The sequence below is a fragment of the Vicia villosa genome, unplaced genomic scaffold (genome assembly GCF_029867415.1).
Source record: "Vicia villosa cultivar HV-30 ecotype Madison, WI unplaced genomic scaffold, Vvil1.0 ctg.001367F_1_1, whole genome shotgun sequence".
Lineage (NCBI taxonomy): Eukaryota > Viridiplantae > Streptophyta > Magnoliopsida > Fabales > Fabaceae > Vicia > Vicia villosa.
In genome coordinates, this window is record NW_026705592.1 from 121,671 (window position 1) to 139,159 (window position 17,489).

The following is a 17,489-nucleotide window of genomic DNA, read 5'->3' on the forward strand; positions in this document are numbered from 1 at the left end:
CAAGTATTGGACTATGTTTCCTCATTGGTTTTCTTTTTGACAGGTTTTCAACAAATGAAGATGGAGAAAGTGGCTGCAGGCTTGGTACAAGGAGTTTAGCATGAGGACTGGTGTAGTTCTGGAAGTGAAGAAGAATTGGTGACTTAGAGCTTTGATCATGGAGAAAGAAAGTGATAAAGATTTTGAAAAGTGATAGGTTTATGAGAGTTAACTTGTAAAAGAAAGTCAAAGGGTCAAATGTATTCTTATTGTAACTTTTTGTGTAATTCTATTTGGATTTTTGTAATGGGAATTGGACCTTGGAAACTTTGGAATTTGGATATGAATTTCGTAATGCATTTTGTGATGATATTGTATGAAGTGTATGAATGTTTAAGTATATGGACTTTGGATCCTTTGAATGTGTAGGTTTTAAATGAATGAATGGTGAACTTGTATGATGCAAACCGTCCTTGACATGTATCTTGAATCATATTCAGATGAAATCTCGATCAGAACTCATACGTGCACAAACTTGACCTCATATGCCATTACTTGGGTCCAGAGCTTGAGTTTACTCGTATTTTGAAACAGAACACTTGATAAGCGCACCTCTTTAACTTTGACCTACATTTTGCAAATTAATCTATAAATCTTCTTTTGCCTTGACAAAGTTCATCATTGAAGGTAATATTTGAAGCATAAAGGAAATCCTTGTCTTGAAGTACACATAACCATGAATCCAGACCCTACTTCCATAATTCAACGCTTTAAGGAGCGCTCGACGAATCAGTGTTATTTGATATGTACACCTCACAATCGCTATGAACCCTTAATGATTCAAGATCCTTGATCCCAATGTCAATTTTATTGGTTAATGAATGCATGATGCGTTATATGACCTAATGGAAGATATGTACATGAGATTATGAAACGCACAAGCCTAAGCCAGTTAGAAAATAAAGGGGTAGGACAAATTTGGGGTATGACAGCTGCCCCTATTTAATCGTCTTAAACCTGAAGGTGAGATTGGCGTCAGCCTTTCGAACCTTCGAGGTAGAAGAAGATTAAATACCAAGACCAGAAATTTGTCCTGAAAAGACGGTGCAAGTGTTATCCTTATTTTTGTTTTTGATATCTGCTGGGGAAAGAGAAATTTATTTTTTCGGCTTTTCTGGTGGAAGGATTTATGGTATGTAACGGTTGAATGGGGAAAGAGAATAATGACTTGTTGGGGATTGGGAATTGGTTTTACGGTAAGAAATTATGGATGAATGGTGGTTGTCAGGCGGGAACTGACTTCACCATCAGGCGAGTATTGAAAATGATGGAAAGGATTTGCCAGGGCGGGGACTGGACTTTGAAAAAAGGTTTGCCAAGGCGGGAATTGGGCTTTGAAAAAAAGGGTTTGCCAAGGCGGGAATTGGGCTTTGAAAAAAGGTTTGCCAAGGCGGGAATTGGGCTTTGAAAAAAGGTTACCAGGACGGGAACTGGATTTGGAAAATGATTACCAGGACGGGAACTGGATTTGGAAAATGATTACAAGGACGGGAACTGGGTTTTGAAATGATTACCAGGACGGGAACTGGGTTTTGAAATGGTTACCAGGACGGGAACTGGATTTTGAAATGGTTACCAGGACGGGAACTGGATTTTGAAATGGTTACCAGGACGGGAACTGGATTTTGAAATGATTACCAGGACGGGAAATGGGTTTTGAAATGATTACCAGGACGGGAACTGGGTTTTGAAAGTTTTGCCAGGACGGGAACCAGGGCTTTGACTTGATTTGCCAGGGCGAGAACTGGGCTTTGAAATTGTTCGAAGGTTGGAATGTAAAGGATTCACAACACGGGGGTTGGACCTGAAAAGTTTTCCCATCCGGGGGAATGGACCACGGAGACTAGTGACGACTAGACTCGATCAAAAGACATAATCACGAAGATGTTGATGCTTGCGAAGCATAAGAATTACATTAATCCCTCAGGCCAAAGGCGGGGTGTAACTCATCAAGAGTGGCAATCGTTCGAATTGCCACACACCAAGTATGGTTATTCAAACGGTTGGAAAATGAGATGGGTTGAATGCCCACCCTCCTTCGCACTCTAATCTTCACGCAGCACACGGGAAATAACCTCGGAGACACGATTCTGACGAAAAAGGACAGGAGAGAGAAGATAAGATTTCTTTTGGGGATTGAGGATACCAGGTATTGGCACCATGGTTTGAGGAGATTTGTAATGTAGTAGCAGATATCAATCGGAGTTTGTATGGACAACTTCTCTGTGGGGACGTAACATTGTCTTGATTGAGTGTTGATTTGTATTATCTGGCTTATGCTTTGTATGCATGTTTGGATTTTTTATGGCATAATGCTCCATTTTGATGGATATGCTACGCATTTGAGGATGCAATGTTATATGCAATGGAAACTATATGCAGAGTGCCAAATAAAGGCATTAGTGATAGAGAAGCATGACCATTCTGTTGGGGAGGAAGTGACTTCATTTGACTTTCCCTACACCTTGAACTGCTTGGGGATGGTGAGTTCGAGGAGATTCCCTCGATTCACCATGTTGAGGATGAGAGATTCAAACAAGGAGACCAGGTTAGGGGAGCGGAACAACTCCCATGAGAAATAAACTCATGTGGAGAGGCCAAAGTTCCAGGAGAAATAAACTCCTATGATCAGGGAGAAGGCAATAAAATTCAGAAGATTGTGCCCCAAGATTCGTGAACTACGAAGGATTTTGCCCCAAAGGATCCTTGGAGAGATTTGTCAAATCTCGACGTAACTGCCCCAGATTGGTTGAACTCAAGAGAGATTCCTCGACTTGATTGCCCCAGATTGATCAAAGCTTGAATGGATGCCTCAGTTGACAAAGTCTTCATACAACTTGCCCCTTGGAGTAATCAGCTTTTGAAGTGAATGGCTCATAGAATCGATCAACTCTTTCTGCAGTTGTTCATTGTTTAATCTTCCTTGATGTCAAGTATTTATTCATAAGTAAAAGATATTTGTTTTGAAGATGCTGATATTAATGCAATGCTTATGCTAGCTTCAAAATCAAAGTTATTAAAACAAAGTTGTGACATTCAGTGTTTGAATTATTTGTCATATCGATATCAACATAAGTGGTAAGCACACATCTAGGAGTCAGTTTTACACAACTTGCTTTTGAAATAAACCCGGCTTCAATTAGGTCTTTTAAGGGTTGTAACGTGGCCTGGTTCACGGTTTTAGAAAGGAATGATTTAAGGCTCAAAGTCTAACCTAACCCACCCATTCTTCAGGATGTTCTCCAGTCCTAAGTTCAACTTAACCTGATACGAGCGTTCATTCTTCAAGAGGAGTTTGAGATGATTGAGGAACCAATGAAGTCTTCTTGGACATGGCAGTCACTCACTTTCTTTTTTGGTGTCTGATCACACGACATTGTTCCTTTGATGAGGATCTTTATGTTGTAATCCTCGTTTTTCGCTTCTGCTTTGCTTTCTCCTTTTTTGTTTCCCTAAATTTTGCCTGGACAAATTCTTTTGAATTTCATTTTGGAGTCCAGCGGGATGCCCTAATTTTTGCCTAAGTCGCTTGTTTTCAAGTTATTGACTTAGCGGGCTTTTCTTTCTTTCTTTCTTCTTTTTTTTTTATTCACTTTTTTTTGAACAAGTCGTGTGATCCTGAATCTTTGATTTATGGGAGGTGATTGTGACTGCCTCATTCTTTGATTGATGAGGGAGTACCATTGTGGTATTGAGTTTCCTCAACCTTTTGAAAGATAACCATTGTTGTATCCTTGGATGTATACTCCTGATGAATTTTGAATGCTCGATCAGATTAATTGAACGCTACCCTGCCCCTGGGTTATATGTGAGGGTTTTTTCTTTGGTATAGAAAAGAAACTCCTACTTCAAGGCTCAAAGGGGTTAACGAAGGTCTATCTCCCTTATATCTCCAGTGTTTGGGAATTTGAAACAATGCCTGTACATCCTCAGCGGGGTTTTATTCAAAAGCACACAATTAGATACTTCGCGTTTTTATTTTTTTTCATCATTCTCCTTTTGATATTTTTGCTTAATCCAGATTTTGATATCGATAGACAGAAAGATATGAGTGAACACGAATGGATTGATTCGAAACTAGCATATGCAGTGCATTTTTTATTTTTATTAAAAACAAACAGGTTTTACATGGAAGAAACAATTAACAAAACAAGGAAAATTACAAATGAAAATGCAGAAATGAATTGATGATTGCCATAGTTGAGGAGGCTTGACTCCGTCTGGACTTGTTGATCTTGAATACTTTCTGCAGTTCTTTCCAAACACTTCAGATTACTTCAAAAGAAAACTCCAACGAAGTCACCCAAGAGTTGTAAACTTTTGCCTTACTTTAGGGATTCGAGCAATGCAAGTGATGCAATGCTCAAGATAAGAGTACGTCTTGCTTATCCCTCGTGCGGGAGCCCCAAGCATAGTTGCTAGAGTGGTAATCACCATCAAACATGGAGGAACCTTGCATGGCCGTCACACTTAGAAAAGCTATATGTTGTGAGGAAAGAATTTGTTGATTCTGGAGACTTTCTGAAATCTAGGCATTTATTCGAGCAAAGGAATTCCATTCACCCATATGTTTCCTTCTTGAAGGGTTATATGCCTCCCATCAATCAACTGTTGTACTTTGGCTTTGAAAGCATTGCAGTCCTCAGTTGAGTGCCCCATTGATCCAGCGTGATATCCACATTGCACATTAGGGTCATACCCAGGTGGAAACGGTTGTGGTGGAGGCTTTAGAGATTTGGGAACCACCAATGAGCTTTGAACTAGATATGGAAGAAGTTTAGTGTATGTCATAGGAATCTGGTCCAAAGGAGCATTTCTTCGTTCCAAATTACTTCTCGGTTGGCGTTGATTCAAATGACCTTCTTGATGTGGAACACATTGCTTTTGTGGTAAATACTGAATCGGTCGTTGTTGGACCATCTGAGGTTGTTGATTGATAGTGGTGGCAAAGGCTTGTGGAATATATTGGCCAGGAGAAACTAGGACCATCTGATAGTTAGGAACCTGAACCTGAGGATGACCAGGGACTCCCTCTTCTTCAATCTCTGAAACTGCACATGTTTCGCTTTTCTCTTCTTCTGTGAATTCGGAAACATTAGCAATATCCTGAATTTTACCCATCTTTAAGGCGTTTTCAATTCGTTCCCCTACGACAACCAAACTTGAGAATTCAGAGGAAGCACATCCCACCATCATATTCAGATATGGATCTTTCAAAGTATTCATGAACATGTCTACAAGCTCTCGTTCCAAAAGAGGAGGTTGGACTCTGGAAGCTAATTCTCTCCATCTTTGTGCATACTCTTTGAAAGACTCATCAACCTTTTGAGTTAAACTTTGGAGTTGTAGTCTAGTAGGAGCCATGTCACTGTTGTACTTGTAATGCTTGAGAAAAGCCTCTGCTAATTCATCCCATGTGCGGACATGAGTTCGTTCAAGTCGTGTATACCACTCAAGGGATGCCCCACTTAGGCTATCCTGAAAGAAGTGCATTAGAAGCTTATCATTTTCTGCATACGGTGCCATCTTGTTGCAAAATGCCTTGATGTGACTCATCAGACAAGTGGTACCCTTGTACTTCTCAAAATTGGGGACTTTGAACTTAGCAGGAATCTTGATATCAGGCACTAGGCACAAATCAATAGCATTTAAACCAGAGGAGCTTCGACCTTCTAAAGCATTCAATCTTTCTTCCAGGAGGTGGAATTTTCTCTCATTTTCCTCGATCGGGAATTTGAAAGCTTCAAGTTCAGAATCGTTCTCATGATGTGAATCCCCCTTGTTAGGAATTTCCACGGACACAAGTTTTGATCCCCCATTAGCAACAGTAGTCGGAGTACCATTAGCCAACTTAGCAACACTTTGTCTTAGCTCTTCTTGCCCTTGAACAACGACATGGAGAGTCTCAAAGAGTTGGGTCATCCTTTCCCCCATGGCATCCAAGTCCTTACGAAGCTCAGCCTAATTCTGTTCAAGAAGGTCCATGATCCTCTTCTGATTAATCCTCGTATGCTACAGATGTAGGGAAGTCAAGTTTGATGATGAAGCAGAAATCTGTTGAAGGGACCCCAATTAGCTTCTGATACGAAACCATGAAATGCATGATGATATGAATGCAATGTTTCATTTCCGAGGAATCCTAAAGTCTTTTCACACACTTTTCTTTTCATTTTTCTTTTAAAATCCAAGCTTTATTTTTTATAGAATATCTTTTCTTTTCTTTTCTTTTCTTTTCTGCTTTTCTATTTCCTTTTTCTTTTTCCTTTTTTTCTTGGAAATAGACTTTAGAATTCCTCACAAATGAAGTGGATAAAACAATGATGTTATGCAATGCAAGCATGGGATCAAGGTCCATATGATCTGAGTAACCACCACACAATCCTCTGAATAACTGATGTGAAGCTTCTGTACAGGCCAAGTGTCACAGGATCAAAGGTTCGACGCCTTTTTGAATACCAGAATATCAAGCACCATGGGAATGGACCAAATAAAGGTCCAACCCCAAATATGAAGAAGCAATGGTATGTAGGAGCCAAGGTTTCCTGTCCCACCCCAATCTCACGGGTATGAATTCTAGACACGGACAGGTGGTCCCTAATGGTCACTAGGGTCTACAGTTCCCATGGGGTACAAAGTGTTTGAGGCAGCAAGGGTGCCAGACACAGTGTTCCATGAAAGAACCTCGCCCAGTTGTGGTACCCCATGTTGAACTCGATCGTAGCAAGGGCCACGGGAGTCAACATGAGAATCCACGCTAATCCTATGTGTCACTGGCCTGGGTAGTGGGCCTTTTACCTCACACAAACCCCCCACCTGCAAAACAGAACAGAAGACCCCAAGGAACACAAAATATAATCCATATGTATGATGTGCAAGCAGAAATAAACATGATATGCAAGCAGAAAATAAACATGCAAACATATATACAAGATATAGACATAAAGCAAATAAACACCCAATAAAATAAAACAAACAAAGGCTAGGATCGACTTGCTTAGGTAAATCCCCAGCAAAGTCGCCAGTTGTCGCACGCTCGCGAAAAATGAACAGAGTCGCCACCAATATATTTATCCCATAAGGGAAAGGAATATCAGAAAACCTAACAAAGGGAGGAACAAGGTCTTGCGACCAGAGAATCAAGGTACGGGAGTCGGTTACGCAAGGGGAAGGTATTAGCACCCCTCGCGTCCATCGTACTCGATGGTATCCACCTATGTTTGTTTCTATCTAAAGGGTGTATCTATGTCTAAACCTAAATGCGAATGAATGCAAAAAGAAATACGGGGAAAAGAAGGAAATATTTACAAGTGTGCTCGTTCAAGCCCCGCGACTTGATGCCTACGTATCCTTTTCAGGAATCAGAGCGCCGTAGTCCGGCTCCATAGTTTTGTTTGTTTTTGTGTTTTTTAGTTGGGCAGAGTTAACGCTCGCGCTCTTGCATAAGGGATCGACCTAGGATGCAGTAGAGCGGAGATAACGGTGCCCTTAAGAAGGGAGAGAAAGAGAAAGAGTTTGAGTGTTTCGAGGAAATCCCTAAAGCAAGGGAAACTCGAGTTACTCTATGGTTTGTGTTTTTTAGAAGTTGGGAACTTACGCCTGAATGGGACCCTAAAGCAAGGGAGATCCAAGCACTCGAACGTTCCCTAAAGCAAGGGACGTTCAAGCTTCCATTCCCTTTTTAAGAATTTTCACTTTTTTATTAATGTTTTTTAAGTATTTTCTTTGTATGTTTTATGGGGAATTTATTCAAGTATTTTTAGATGTTTTAGTGTTGAAAGAGAAAAAGAAACTAGCCTAATATGAATGGGAATTTCTACCTAATATTATCATGGTTTCTACCTAAGGTTAGGATTTAAAAGAAGCATGAAAAATAAAGCGCTAAGTGGAGTATATGAAAATAGCATAAGAGCATGAAATAGAACAAGTCAAAATATAGCACAAAAGTGAATTAAAAGTACTATTATTTTTATTGATTTTTTATGAGATGAATTGGATTACAAATCGAGTAAAAAGACTAAAACAATTAGCCTAAAACTACTATTTTTATGAGCTTTTTATGTGACAAAAACAAGGATTCTGATCAAACAAAAGAATTAAAATAAAAGTCTAAACTAATATTTTGTGATTTTTTTTTTATGTCAAAAATTAGTATTAAAAGTCTCAAAGTTAACAAGAAAAATTAGTATTTTTACTACTAAAAGAGTGACAAAAAACTAATTAAAATCTAAAAGAATAAAAGAAAATAAAATAAGGGAAAATGGGGGTGCAATCCTGAATTGCAGGGTGTAACTAGCAAGGCGCTGGGCCCATTGAGTCTGACTCAAGGAGTTATTTTTGGTTCAGCATTTTCTTGTGGCCAAAAACGTGATATGGGCCCAGAGGGGGTGCGTTAGCAACCCGACCCAGAATGGATCTCTTGTTGTTGTTCTTAACACCAATGGGCCATATGGGGGGTATGAATAGCGGACAGGCCCAGAGTGAATTGTTTTTGTCGCTGAATTTCTCATCAACCAAAAAAGTAATGGGCCACAGAAGGAGTGTAGCTGGAAATCGGCCCAGGCTTGTTGTGTATTTGGATCCATGTGATTATTATCAAATTTTGTATTTTATTAAAAAATAAAACAAAACAATTAATTGACTAAAAACAGAAAAGGAAATATATGAAAGAGGGAAATTAGGGTTAACTTGCTGCGCCGTTTCAACTTCCTCGTTCCCTCATACTCTCTTCATCTCATCTTTCTCGTATCACCAAACGCCGGAAATCGCTCCGCCGCGCCGGAGGCGGCGGAGCTTGACCGAAACCTAAAATAACTACCTCAACCTGGTCCTCTCTATCTCTTATGCTCAAACCTCAAACTCAATCTCACACGAAAGCTCAGAAATAAATCGTAAATCGAAAGGGGATTTGAAACCCTAGATCCAACCAAAAGTGAAATTACACAAAAACGACTACGAATCACAAAGAGATACACCAATAACAAGAAGACGCGGAGAAGATCGAAGGATTTGAGATGCTTACCTGGAGTGAAGGCACGATTGAAGATTAAGAGGAGACTCCGACGAACACCTGTGCGATATAAACGCAGGGAGGCAGAGAAGTTCTCCAGGTAACTCTGGTTTCCACGTTTCTCGATCTTTCTTCTCCTTCTTCTTTCTTCTGCGATTCTGGTTTCCGTTTCTATGAACCTTTGAAATGATGATGAAAGATTGACGGCTTTTGCAGAGGTGCGTCGCAACTTTGATGCTGGTGGATGTTGACTGAAGATGATGAAGTTGTTGCGAGCTTGATTCAGAGATGATGCTGATGAAGGTGCCGTGCGGTTTAGAGGATGGTGAAGATTTTTCTGTGATTTTTTCGTGTCGATTGAAGATGATGATTGATGAGGAGTTTGAAGGATGAAGACGGATGATGAATGACTGAGAATGATGCAGTGATGAAGATGATGGTGTGTAGGTGATGAGAAGTGAGTTTGTTGAGGATGAAAGGTGGAGGAGAATGGTGGAGCGTGTGTAGAGAGAATGAAGAAAAATGGCGTGTGTATTTTGAATTGTGGAGGGAGATTGATTTATATAGAGTTCATGAGAGGATGTGAGCCATTGGATTGGTGAGAAGCGGTTAGAGAATCTAAGGGTGGAGATTGAGCGGTTATAAGTTGGTTAGAGTTCTGTTTTGGTTAGTTAGGAATTCTGTTAGGTTGTTATAGATGGTTAGATTAGTTATTTAAAACTGAATGAAGTTAGTGTGAGCTGGATATGTGTGTGATGTATGTACATGATACAGGTAGTAGGAATTGATAATGAAATTAATGAAATGGTAGTATTTGGAATGTTAAAAAACTGGCTGTGTGTTAGGTCATGTGCAAGAGGCTTGAAGTTTAACTTAGTTTTGTTTACAGGTTATGCAGGTCTGAACTAATTTGGATTGTGGACTGAATGTATGTGGTCATGCTTGAATTGTCGAGGTTACGGCTCGGTAAGTATGCACGTACCTAACTCCATTATGTATTCAGTTTCTTTTCCTGGTTCCATTTTTCTGTCGCGAGTTTATGGTTCGGTTTGTGAGCTTGTTATGTGGTTAGGAGCTGTTTGGTAGTTATAAAGAAGTTAGGGAGAGGTTAGAATTTCAGTTAGGAGGTAGTTTAGTCTCTGATTGAGGGTTAGAGAAGTTTAAGGTTGTTAGTGATAGGTAGAAACAATTAGACTGTTAGTTTGGTTATGAGCTGGCAGTTTCTGTCATATGGTAAAATTAATTGTAATGGGAGTTTATAATGATTTTGGCCTGGTTTTTGAGTGATGCAAGGATTGTCTTTTTTGGTTCAGTCGCAAGGTTAAGTGCTAGAATCGGTTTTTATTTGGTTTATTCATGATGCAGGTGGTTTTGGATTTTGTTTTGATGGCTTATTCATGAGCTGCAAGTATTGGACTATGTTTTCTCATTGGTTTTCTTTTTGACAGGTTTTCAACAAATGAAGATGGAGAAAGTGGCTGCAGGCTTGGTACAAGGAGTTTAGCATGAGGACTGGTGTAGTTCTGGAAGTGAAGAAGAATTGGTGACTTAGAGCTTTGATCATGGAGAAAGAAAGTGATAAAGATTTTGAAAAGTGATAGGTTTATGAGAGTTAACTTGTAAAAGAAAGTCAAAGGGTCAAATGTATTCTTATTGTAACTTTTTGTGTAATTCTATTTGAATTTTTGTAATGGGAATTGGACCTTGGAAACTTTGGAATTTGGATATGAATTTCGTAATGCATTTTGTGATGATATTGTATGAAGTGTATGAATGTTTAAGTATATGGACTTTGGATCCTTTGAATGTGTAGGTTTTAAATGAATGAATGGTGAACTTGTATGATGCAAACCGTCCTTGACATGTATCTTGAATCATATTCAGATGAAATCTCGATCAGAACTCATACGTGCACAAACTTGACCTCATATGCCATTACTTGGGTCCAGAGCTTGAGTTTACTCGTATTTTGAAACAGAACACTTGATAAGCGCACCTCTTTAACTTTGACCTACATTTTGCAAATTAATCTATAAATCTTCTTTTGCCTTGACAAAGTTCATCATTGAAGGTAATATTTGAAGCATAAAGGAAATCCTTGTCTTGAAGTACACATAACCATGAATCCAGACCCTACTTCCATAATTCAACGCTTTAAGGAGCGCTCGACGAATCAGTGTTATTTGATATGTACACCTCACAATCGCTATGAACCCTTAATGATTCAAGATCCTTGATCCCAATGTCAATTTTATTGGTTAATGAATGCATGATGCGTTATATGACCTAATGGAAGATATGTACATGAGATTATGAAACGCACAAGCCTAAGCCAGTTAGAAAATAAAGGGGTAGGACAAATTTGGGGTATGACACTGATATATTAAAATAAAAGGAGATACACAAAAAGGAGAGAGGACTAGGCCAAAACCCTCTCAAATTTACATTATCAATCAAATTAGGAGTATATATATATATATATATATATATATATATATATATATATATGTATATGTAATTTTTTAAGTTTATGTAAAATAAATTTTTTATAATATTGATAAACAATGCATGTGTACAATTTATTCATAAGTTTTAATGTATATGTACTCAATTTGATTTTTATTGGTTGTTGTATTTGTAGAAAAATAATTTTTTATTACCATTTTGAAGTTTAATATAATATTAAATATTTTTTAATGTATTTTCAGTGTATATTGAAGTGATAAAAATATATGTAATACAATATTAAATGATTAAGGCTAATATGTAAAAATTATAAATAATTTTATTAAAAATAATCAAATTTCTTAGTTGACTTGGAATATGTAAAAAGTCAAAGAAATAATTATAAAAATGGAAAAGAAATTAAAAAATATGTTAAAAGTAATCCAATATTAAAAATAAATTTGTGATATTAATCTAAATTATATTTGTAAAAAAATAAATTTAATAATTGAAAAAGAATTTATAATCAAAATCAATGTTCTTTTTTCAGGAATGATAATTATAATTTTTTATGTTAAAATTTTAACTATAACAGTAGGTAAAACCGGTTTAGTCCGGTTCGGGGGTCAGTTCTGGATCGCAGTTGCGGGGGATTGAACCATGGTTCTCTCTACCAAGTAGAACGCCAATCACCACTAGACCAACTAACGATTGGTGAATACTTACTCTGTATAAATTATTTTTTATCATATATTGGTGATTATTATTATTATTATTATAAATATGTACTTTATTAAATATAAATAAATGTTGTGATTAGTTATTAAATTTAATACTATTAACTTATATTTATTTAAGGGTCTTTTTTATTAAAAATAGCAGTTGACTGATAAGATAGCTGATAGCTTATAGCTTATGAGTAATGGCTGATGACTGATGACTTATAGCTTATAGCGGATGGTTGAGACTGATAGCTTATAAGCTCATTGAAGTGTTTGGTAAAATTGATGGTTTAATTAACTTATAAATGTAAAATGACATAAAAAATATTTAATAGATAATTATTTTATTTTAAATTAAAATAAATTATAAGGGTTAAAAATAAATTTTAATTAAAATAATAAGGATAAAATAGGAAGAAAAAATAATAAGCTATAAGACATAAGCTAAAACGCTATTTAAAATAGCGTCTGGAAAATAAGCTATAAGCTAGTAAAATAAGCTATAAGCTCGTGATGAAAATACCGTTATCAAACGGGTCTAAATTATCATATGAGCTTATAAGACATAAGACATAAGCTATAAGCTCAAAAAGATGTCTTACCAAACAGAGCCTAAGTCAACTAACATATAATTGTTGCTCATTCTTAAGTCTAAATATAAATTACAAATATTAAATGTAAAATAATGCAATTAATATTAACTAAATAATAAAATAATATAATATTTAACTATTTATTATATTTTATAAGTATATTTTCAATTAATATTTCTTTACTATTCTCTAAAAAAACACTTTTCAAAGAAGGAGAAAATAGTTAATTAAAGTGATTTATAAGTAAGAAATTTTAGTGAGAAAATAGTTAATAAAAGTGATTTATAAGTAAGAAATTTTAGTGAGTGTTTGATTTTGCGACTACCATTATTTATTTATGGGTGAATTGATTATGTAGAAAGATTTTGTTTATATGTTTCATCTATTTATATAAAAATAAATTAAAAAATAAATTTTAATATTAAAATTATATTTAAATTTAAAAGTTACAAACTTTATCTTCAAATAAAATTAATTTTAAATTAAGATCAATTTTTTTAAAGAAAATCAGTCCTACTTTAAAAAAACAAAATACATAAAAAATAATTATTTCAAAATCAATTCTACTTATTTACTTCCTGGCTTTCAAAAACAATATTATTTTCTTCCTCAAAAAATTAAACCAAAAATACATTTATTTATTTAGTATATCAAAGACAGGGTTAGAGAGAGAGACAATAAGTCTTAAAAATTTGGTCCTTTTGATTTGTTTTGTTTTTTGAGCCAAAAGAGGAGAAAGGGACAAGATCCCCGAAAGGCGTGCCAATTTTCAGACTCAATTTACTCCGTACGCTACTTTCATTCATCATCTTCTACTTTTTTTCCTCTAAAGTTCTCCTTTTTCACCTCTTCACTCCAATGGGTTCTAGTACCAATACTAGTATTGGATCTGCTCTTTCTTTCATTTGATTCATTCTTCTATACTTTCTAGATTCAAGATGTATCCTAGATTGATACACCCCCACGATGGAATTGTTGGACAAGATGATCTGCAATCTGGTGTTGCTGCTGTCAATCATAAGGGTGATCCTTGTCTTGTTTTGACTGCTGATCCAAAACCTCGTCTTCGTTGGACTCAAGACCTTCATGAACGCTTTGTTGATGCTGTTACTCAGCTTGGAGGTCCCAGTAGTGAGTCATTCTTCATTTGTTTGACCCTTTTTTGTTATGTATTTGTATGAATTGTGACGAATTTGAATTGAATCTGTTGGAAGTTAGTTTTGGACTTGATTGGACTATTAAGTCATATTAGACTTGATTTCATGAACCAAATAAGGTGATTTTGAGATGGAAATTGAGCTTGTGAAATGAATGAGTTGGACTCGAGTTTTGTGTAATTCGACTCGTTTGGTTCACGAACCGGATAGATTTTGAAGGTTTTTGTTTGAAATGATCATGCTTTGTCCTTGGGAAGTAAGGAAAATGAGGGGCTTTGTTTTGGTTTTGATTCCTTTGTTTAGGTGTTATCTTGGTTGTGAATAGTTTCATCTATTGAATGAGTTGTTTTTCAAGAGCAACTAGTGTTCCTAGTAGAATTTACTGTAACAATGTAGGTGGAAAAGTCGTATCGTTCGATCACCTTGTTTGTTGATAATCTGAATCTCCTCTTTTGCTTGCCACTATGAAAACTCAAAAAAACATTTGAAGAACGGTTTGAGTTTGATATTCGTCGAGATATAGCTTAGCAGTTGCAGAGCTTCTAGTTCTTTTTAGATGTTTTATGGAACTTTCGGTGGTATAGTTGAAGGCGGAGTTGCTTGCCTAACGGAAGTAGGGAAAATAATTATCATCTGCAACCTTTGTGGCTGAAATGTGACTACTTAGTACTTAAACAATATAAATATTGGATTTTTTTTCGTATTCTTAGGTTGTTCTAGAGAAAAATCGATACAATCATACAAGGAAGGTGACATATTGATGAACATGTAGGGTATGAAGCACATATATGATTTGACGGGCGAAAATTTTATTGAAAAATTAACACTCTTGTTGTAGACTTCTATTTAGGAAACAAATCTAGGAACACCAACTCGCCGAGACATCAATTTTTTTCTTGTTTAAGGCTAGGATTATATTTAAATCTAAAAAAAAGAGAGACTGAAGTCATGATGGGTATGAATAATTTCTTGGATACAAGATATATCGAGATATTTTCTAATGTTTGATACATTAATAAGTGCTATTTAGTACTAAAAGATTCTAACTGATCTCTAACTTCAATTGTAAATTTGTTAACTTGTTTGGCTGAGTTGTGACTCTGAAGACAATTAATCAGGGATACTCTTTTGGTTTATGTTGTGTTCTTGTAGTCATAACTGTATATTTTGTAGTCAAAACTGATGAACCTGTTTGAATTGACTTACTTGAGCTTATTTATTGGTATAAGCACTTGTGAGCCTGCTTGACCGAGCTTATGGAAACAACTTATTACATATTCACAAGCTATTTTCAGCTTATTTCCATAAGCTCTCCATGATAGCTTATAAAAACTGCTTATACATTATATGAAAATAGTTTGACTTGATTTTATTTTTTCTCACAAAAAAACACTTATATGATAAACTCTTATGCTATAAACACTTATTCTATAAGCGCTTGATTAAGTTATTTATCCAAACAAGGACTATATATGTTTTGAATGAATGGTGCGGGATATTATGATTTGATCTATTGCATTCTCAACACTAACAGCATGCTGTTGTTGATATATTTGATCTATTCTTACTAGAATACATAAGCTGTCAAAGCCTACTTTCCATTTCGTATCTAGTTCCAGTTGAAATCATAATGTTTAGACTATCATCAATATACAATTGTCTGACTAGGTTCTGAATATCATCTGCAGAAGCTACACCAAAAGCAATCATGCGGACAATGAACGTCAAGGGCTTAACTCTATTTCATTTAAAGAGTCATCTTCAGGTTTGTTCGATTCTTTGAATAATACTATATACACAATTTTAAGGTATGGAATGAAGACTAAACTTTTCTTTGCTGCATTGCAGAAATACAGACTTGGTAAGCAATCAGGAAAAGATATAGGGGAGGGATGCAAAGATGGTATAGTTGCCGCTCCCCTCTATAGATTTTCTAGTTATCATCCTTTCATTTTAATATTTTACGCATAAAATAAGAATCAATGCCGTAGTAATACATTAGCAACTTAGGTTATATTGCCGACAGAGGTTCCTTAAATGGAAGAAAGCTTGCCAGGACTTGGTAATTGGTAATTATTTCGAAGTTTTCCATTACAGTTTTGGCTTGATTTGTTCAAAATTTATGGTAGGGATGACAGGTTCCTATCTTTTAGAAAGCCCTGGCACTGATAACTCATCTCCAAAGTTACCTACATCCGATACAAACGAGTAAGGAATTTCATTTATTCGTACATTTGCTTTTCATCTTCTTACGGATGTCTCAATGGTTTTGAATTACCAAATTGAAAGAGTGAGTAATTTTATGCCTAGGGGTTACGAAATCAAGGAGGCGTTAAGAGCACAGATGGAAGTGCAAAGTAAATTACATTTGCAAGTGGAGGTAACTTCATTTTTGTAGCGCAAGTCGTGTATCAAATGTTGCTTAATGAATTTTGTACCGCATTGGTTGATAATACATATTAATTTCAAAAACATTCACATTATAGGCAGAGAAGCACTTGCAAATCCGTCAGGACGCAGAGCGAAGATACATGGCTATGCTTGAAAGAGCTTGCAAGATGCTGGCTGATCAATTTATAGGTGCTTCTGTTATAGACACAGACAACCAAAAGTTCCAAGGAATTGAAAATAAACCACCAAGAGCTCCCTTGGTTGACCCTCTTGGCTTTTATTCCTTGCCGTCTACTGAGACGGCCGGAGTGAATGTTCCGGAAGAAGAAATCCCTCCAACCCTCCCACCCCAAAGAGCTGATTGCTCAACCGAAAGTTGTTTAACATCGCACGAGAGCTCTGGAGGATTGACTCTAGAAGGATCTCCAAGTGCAGGGAAAAGAAGAATGCTAGGCATGGAGTCAATGGCGGCGCCTTTGATTTGGAGTGAAGCAAAGATGAAAGCTCAAGCCATCAATATAGGTCAAGGTAATCATCATCTTGGAATAACTAGGTATGGCATGTAAGCATGAAAGGGTTCAATATCTCATAATATAGAGATACACCATTTTGCTTCATTACTTTTATCCATTTTGTAAATTAAAACTACTCTATGGCTTCAAGCATTTCATAAAACTAGCTTTGACCTTACAAATGGCATCTTTTTGTTATTTAGTACTAAATTGATATACATTTCCACATGTTGTGGTCAATATGGGTCAAACAAAATGAAATTTGCAACTTGTTTTGCCTTTGGTTGTATGATGATAGTGATAGGTGGAATATGACAACAAGAGTTTTTTTTAGTTGAGAAAATTTGATTATTGCTTAAAGTAAAATTCTCATGAAGGAGATTGATTGACATGTATGACCAATGTCCTAAGAGTATTTAGTAGCAAGACAATATAAAAATTGGTAGGTACAAATAATGCTTACTTGTGAGACACGTGGAAGGCCATTATTCATTTGATTTTGTATGGTCTTTTGTCACTAATAGTTTTTTTTTTTAAAATTAATTAATTAATAATTGATTGATGATATTATCAATAATGGCATGCTACATTCTCAACGATTCCATCGCATTTTTGTTTGAACA

At 36.2% G+C, this 17,489-nt stretch overlaps 1 protein-coding gene across 2 annotated transcripts; it reads left to right on the forward strand.

Annotated features, from left to right (window-relative positions):
- Positions 1-13,600: 13,600 nt before the first annotated feature.
- On the forward strand, positions 13,601-17,106 carry LOC131634838 (protein PHR1-LIKE 2-like). Of its 2 annotated transcripts, none has more exons than XM_058905460.1 (6): positions 13,601-13,937; positions 15,652-15,728; positions 15,812-15,866; positions 16,093-16,171; positions 16,274-16,343; positions 16,450-17,106. In XM_058905460.1, the coding sequence occupies exons 1-6, from the start codon at positions 13,745-13,747 to the stop codon at positions 16,918-16,920; spliced, it is 945 nt and encodes a 314-aa protein (XP_058761443.1). In that variant the 5' UTR covers positions 13,601-13,744; the 3' UTR covers positions 16,921-17,106. The 2 variants fall into 2 exon arrangements, with proteins under 2 accessions (XP_058761443.1, XP_058761444.1); XM_058905461.1 differs by having other exon boundaries at positions 15,812-15,824.
- The last annotated feature ends 383 nt before the right edge of the window (positions 17,107-17,489 follow it).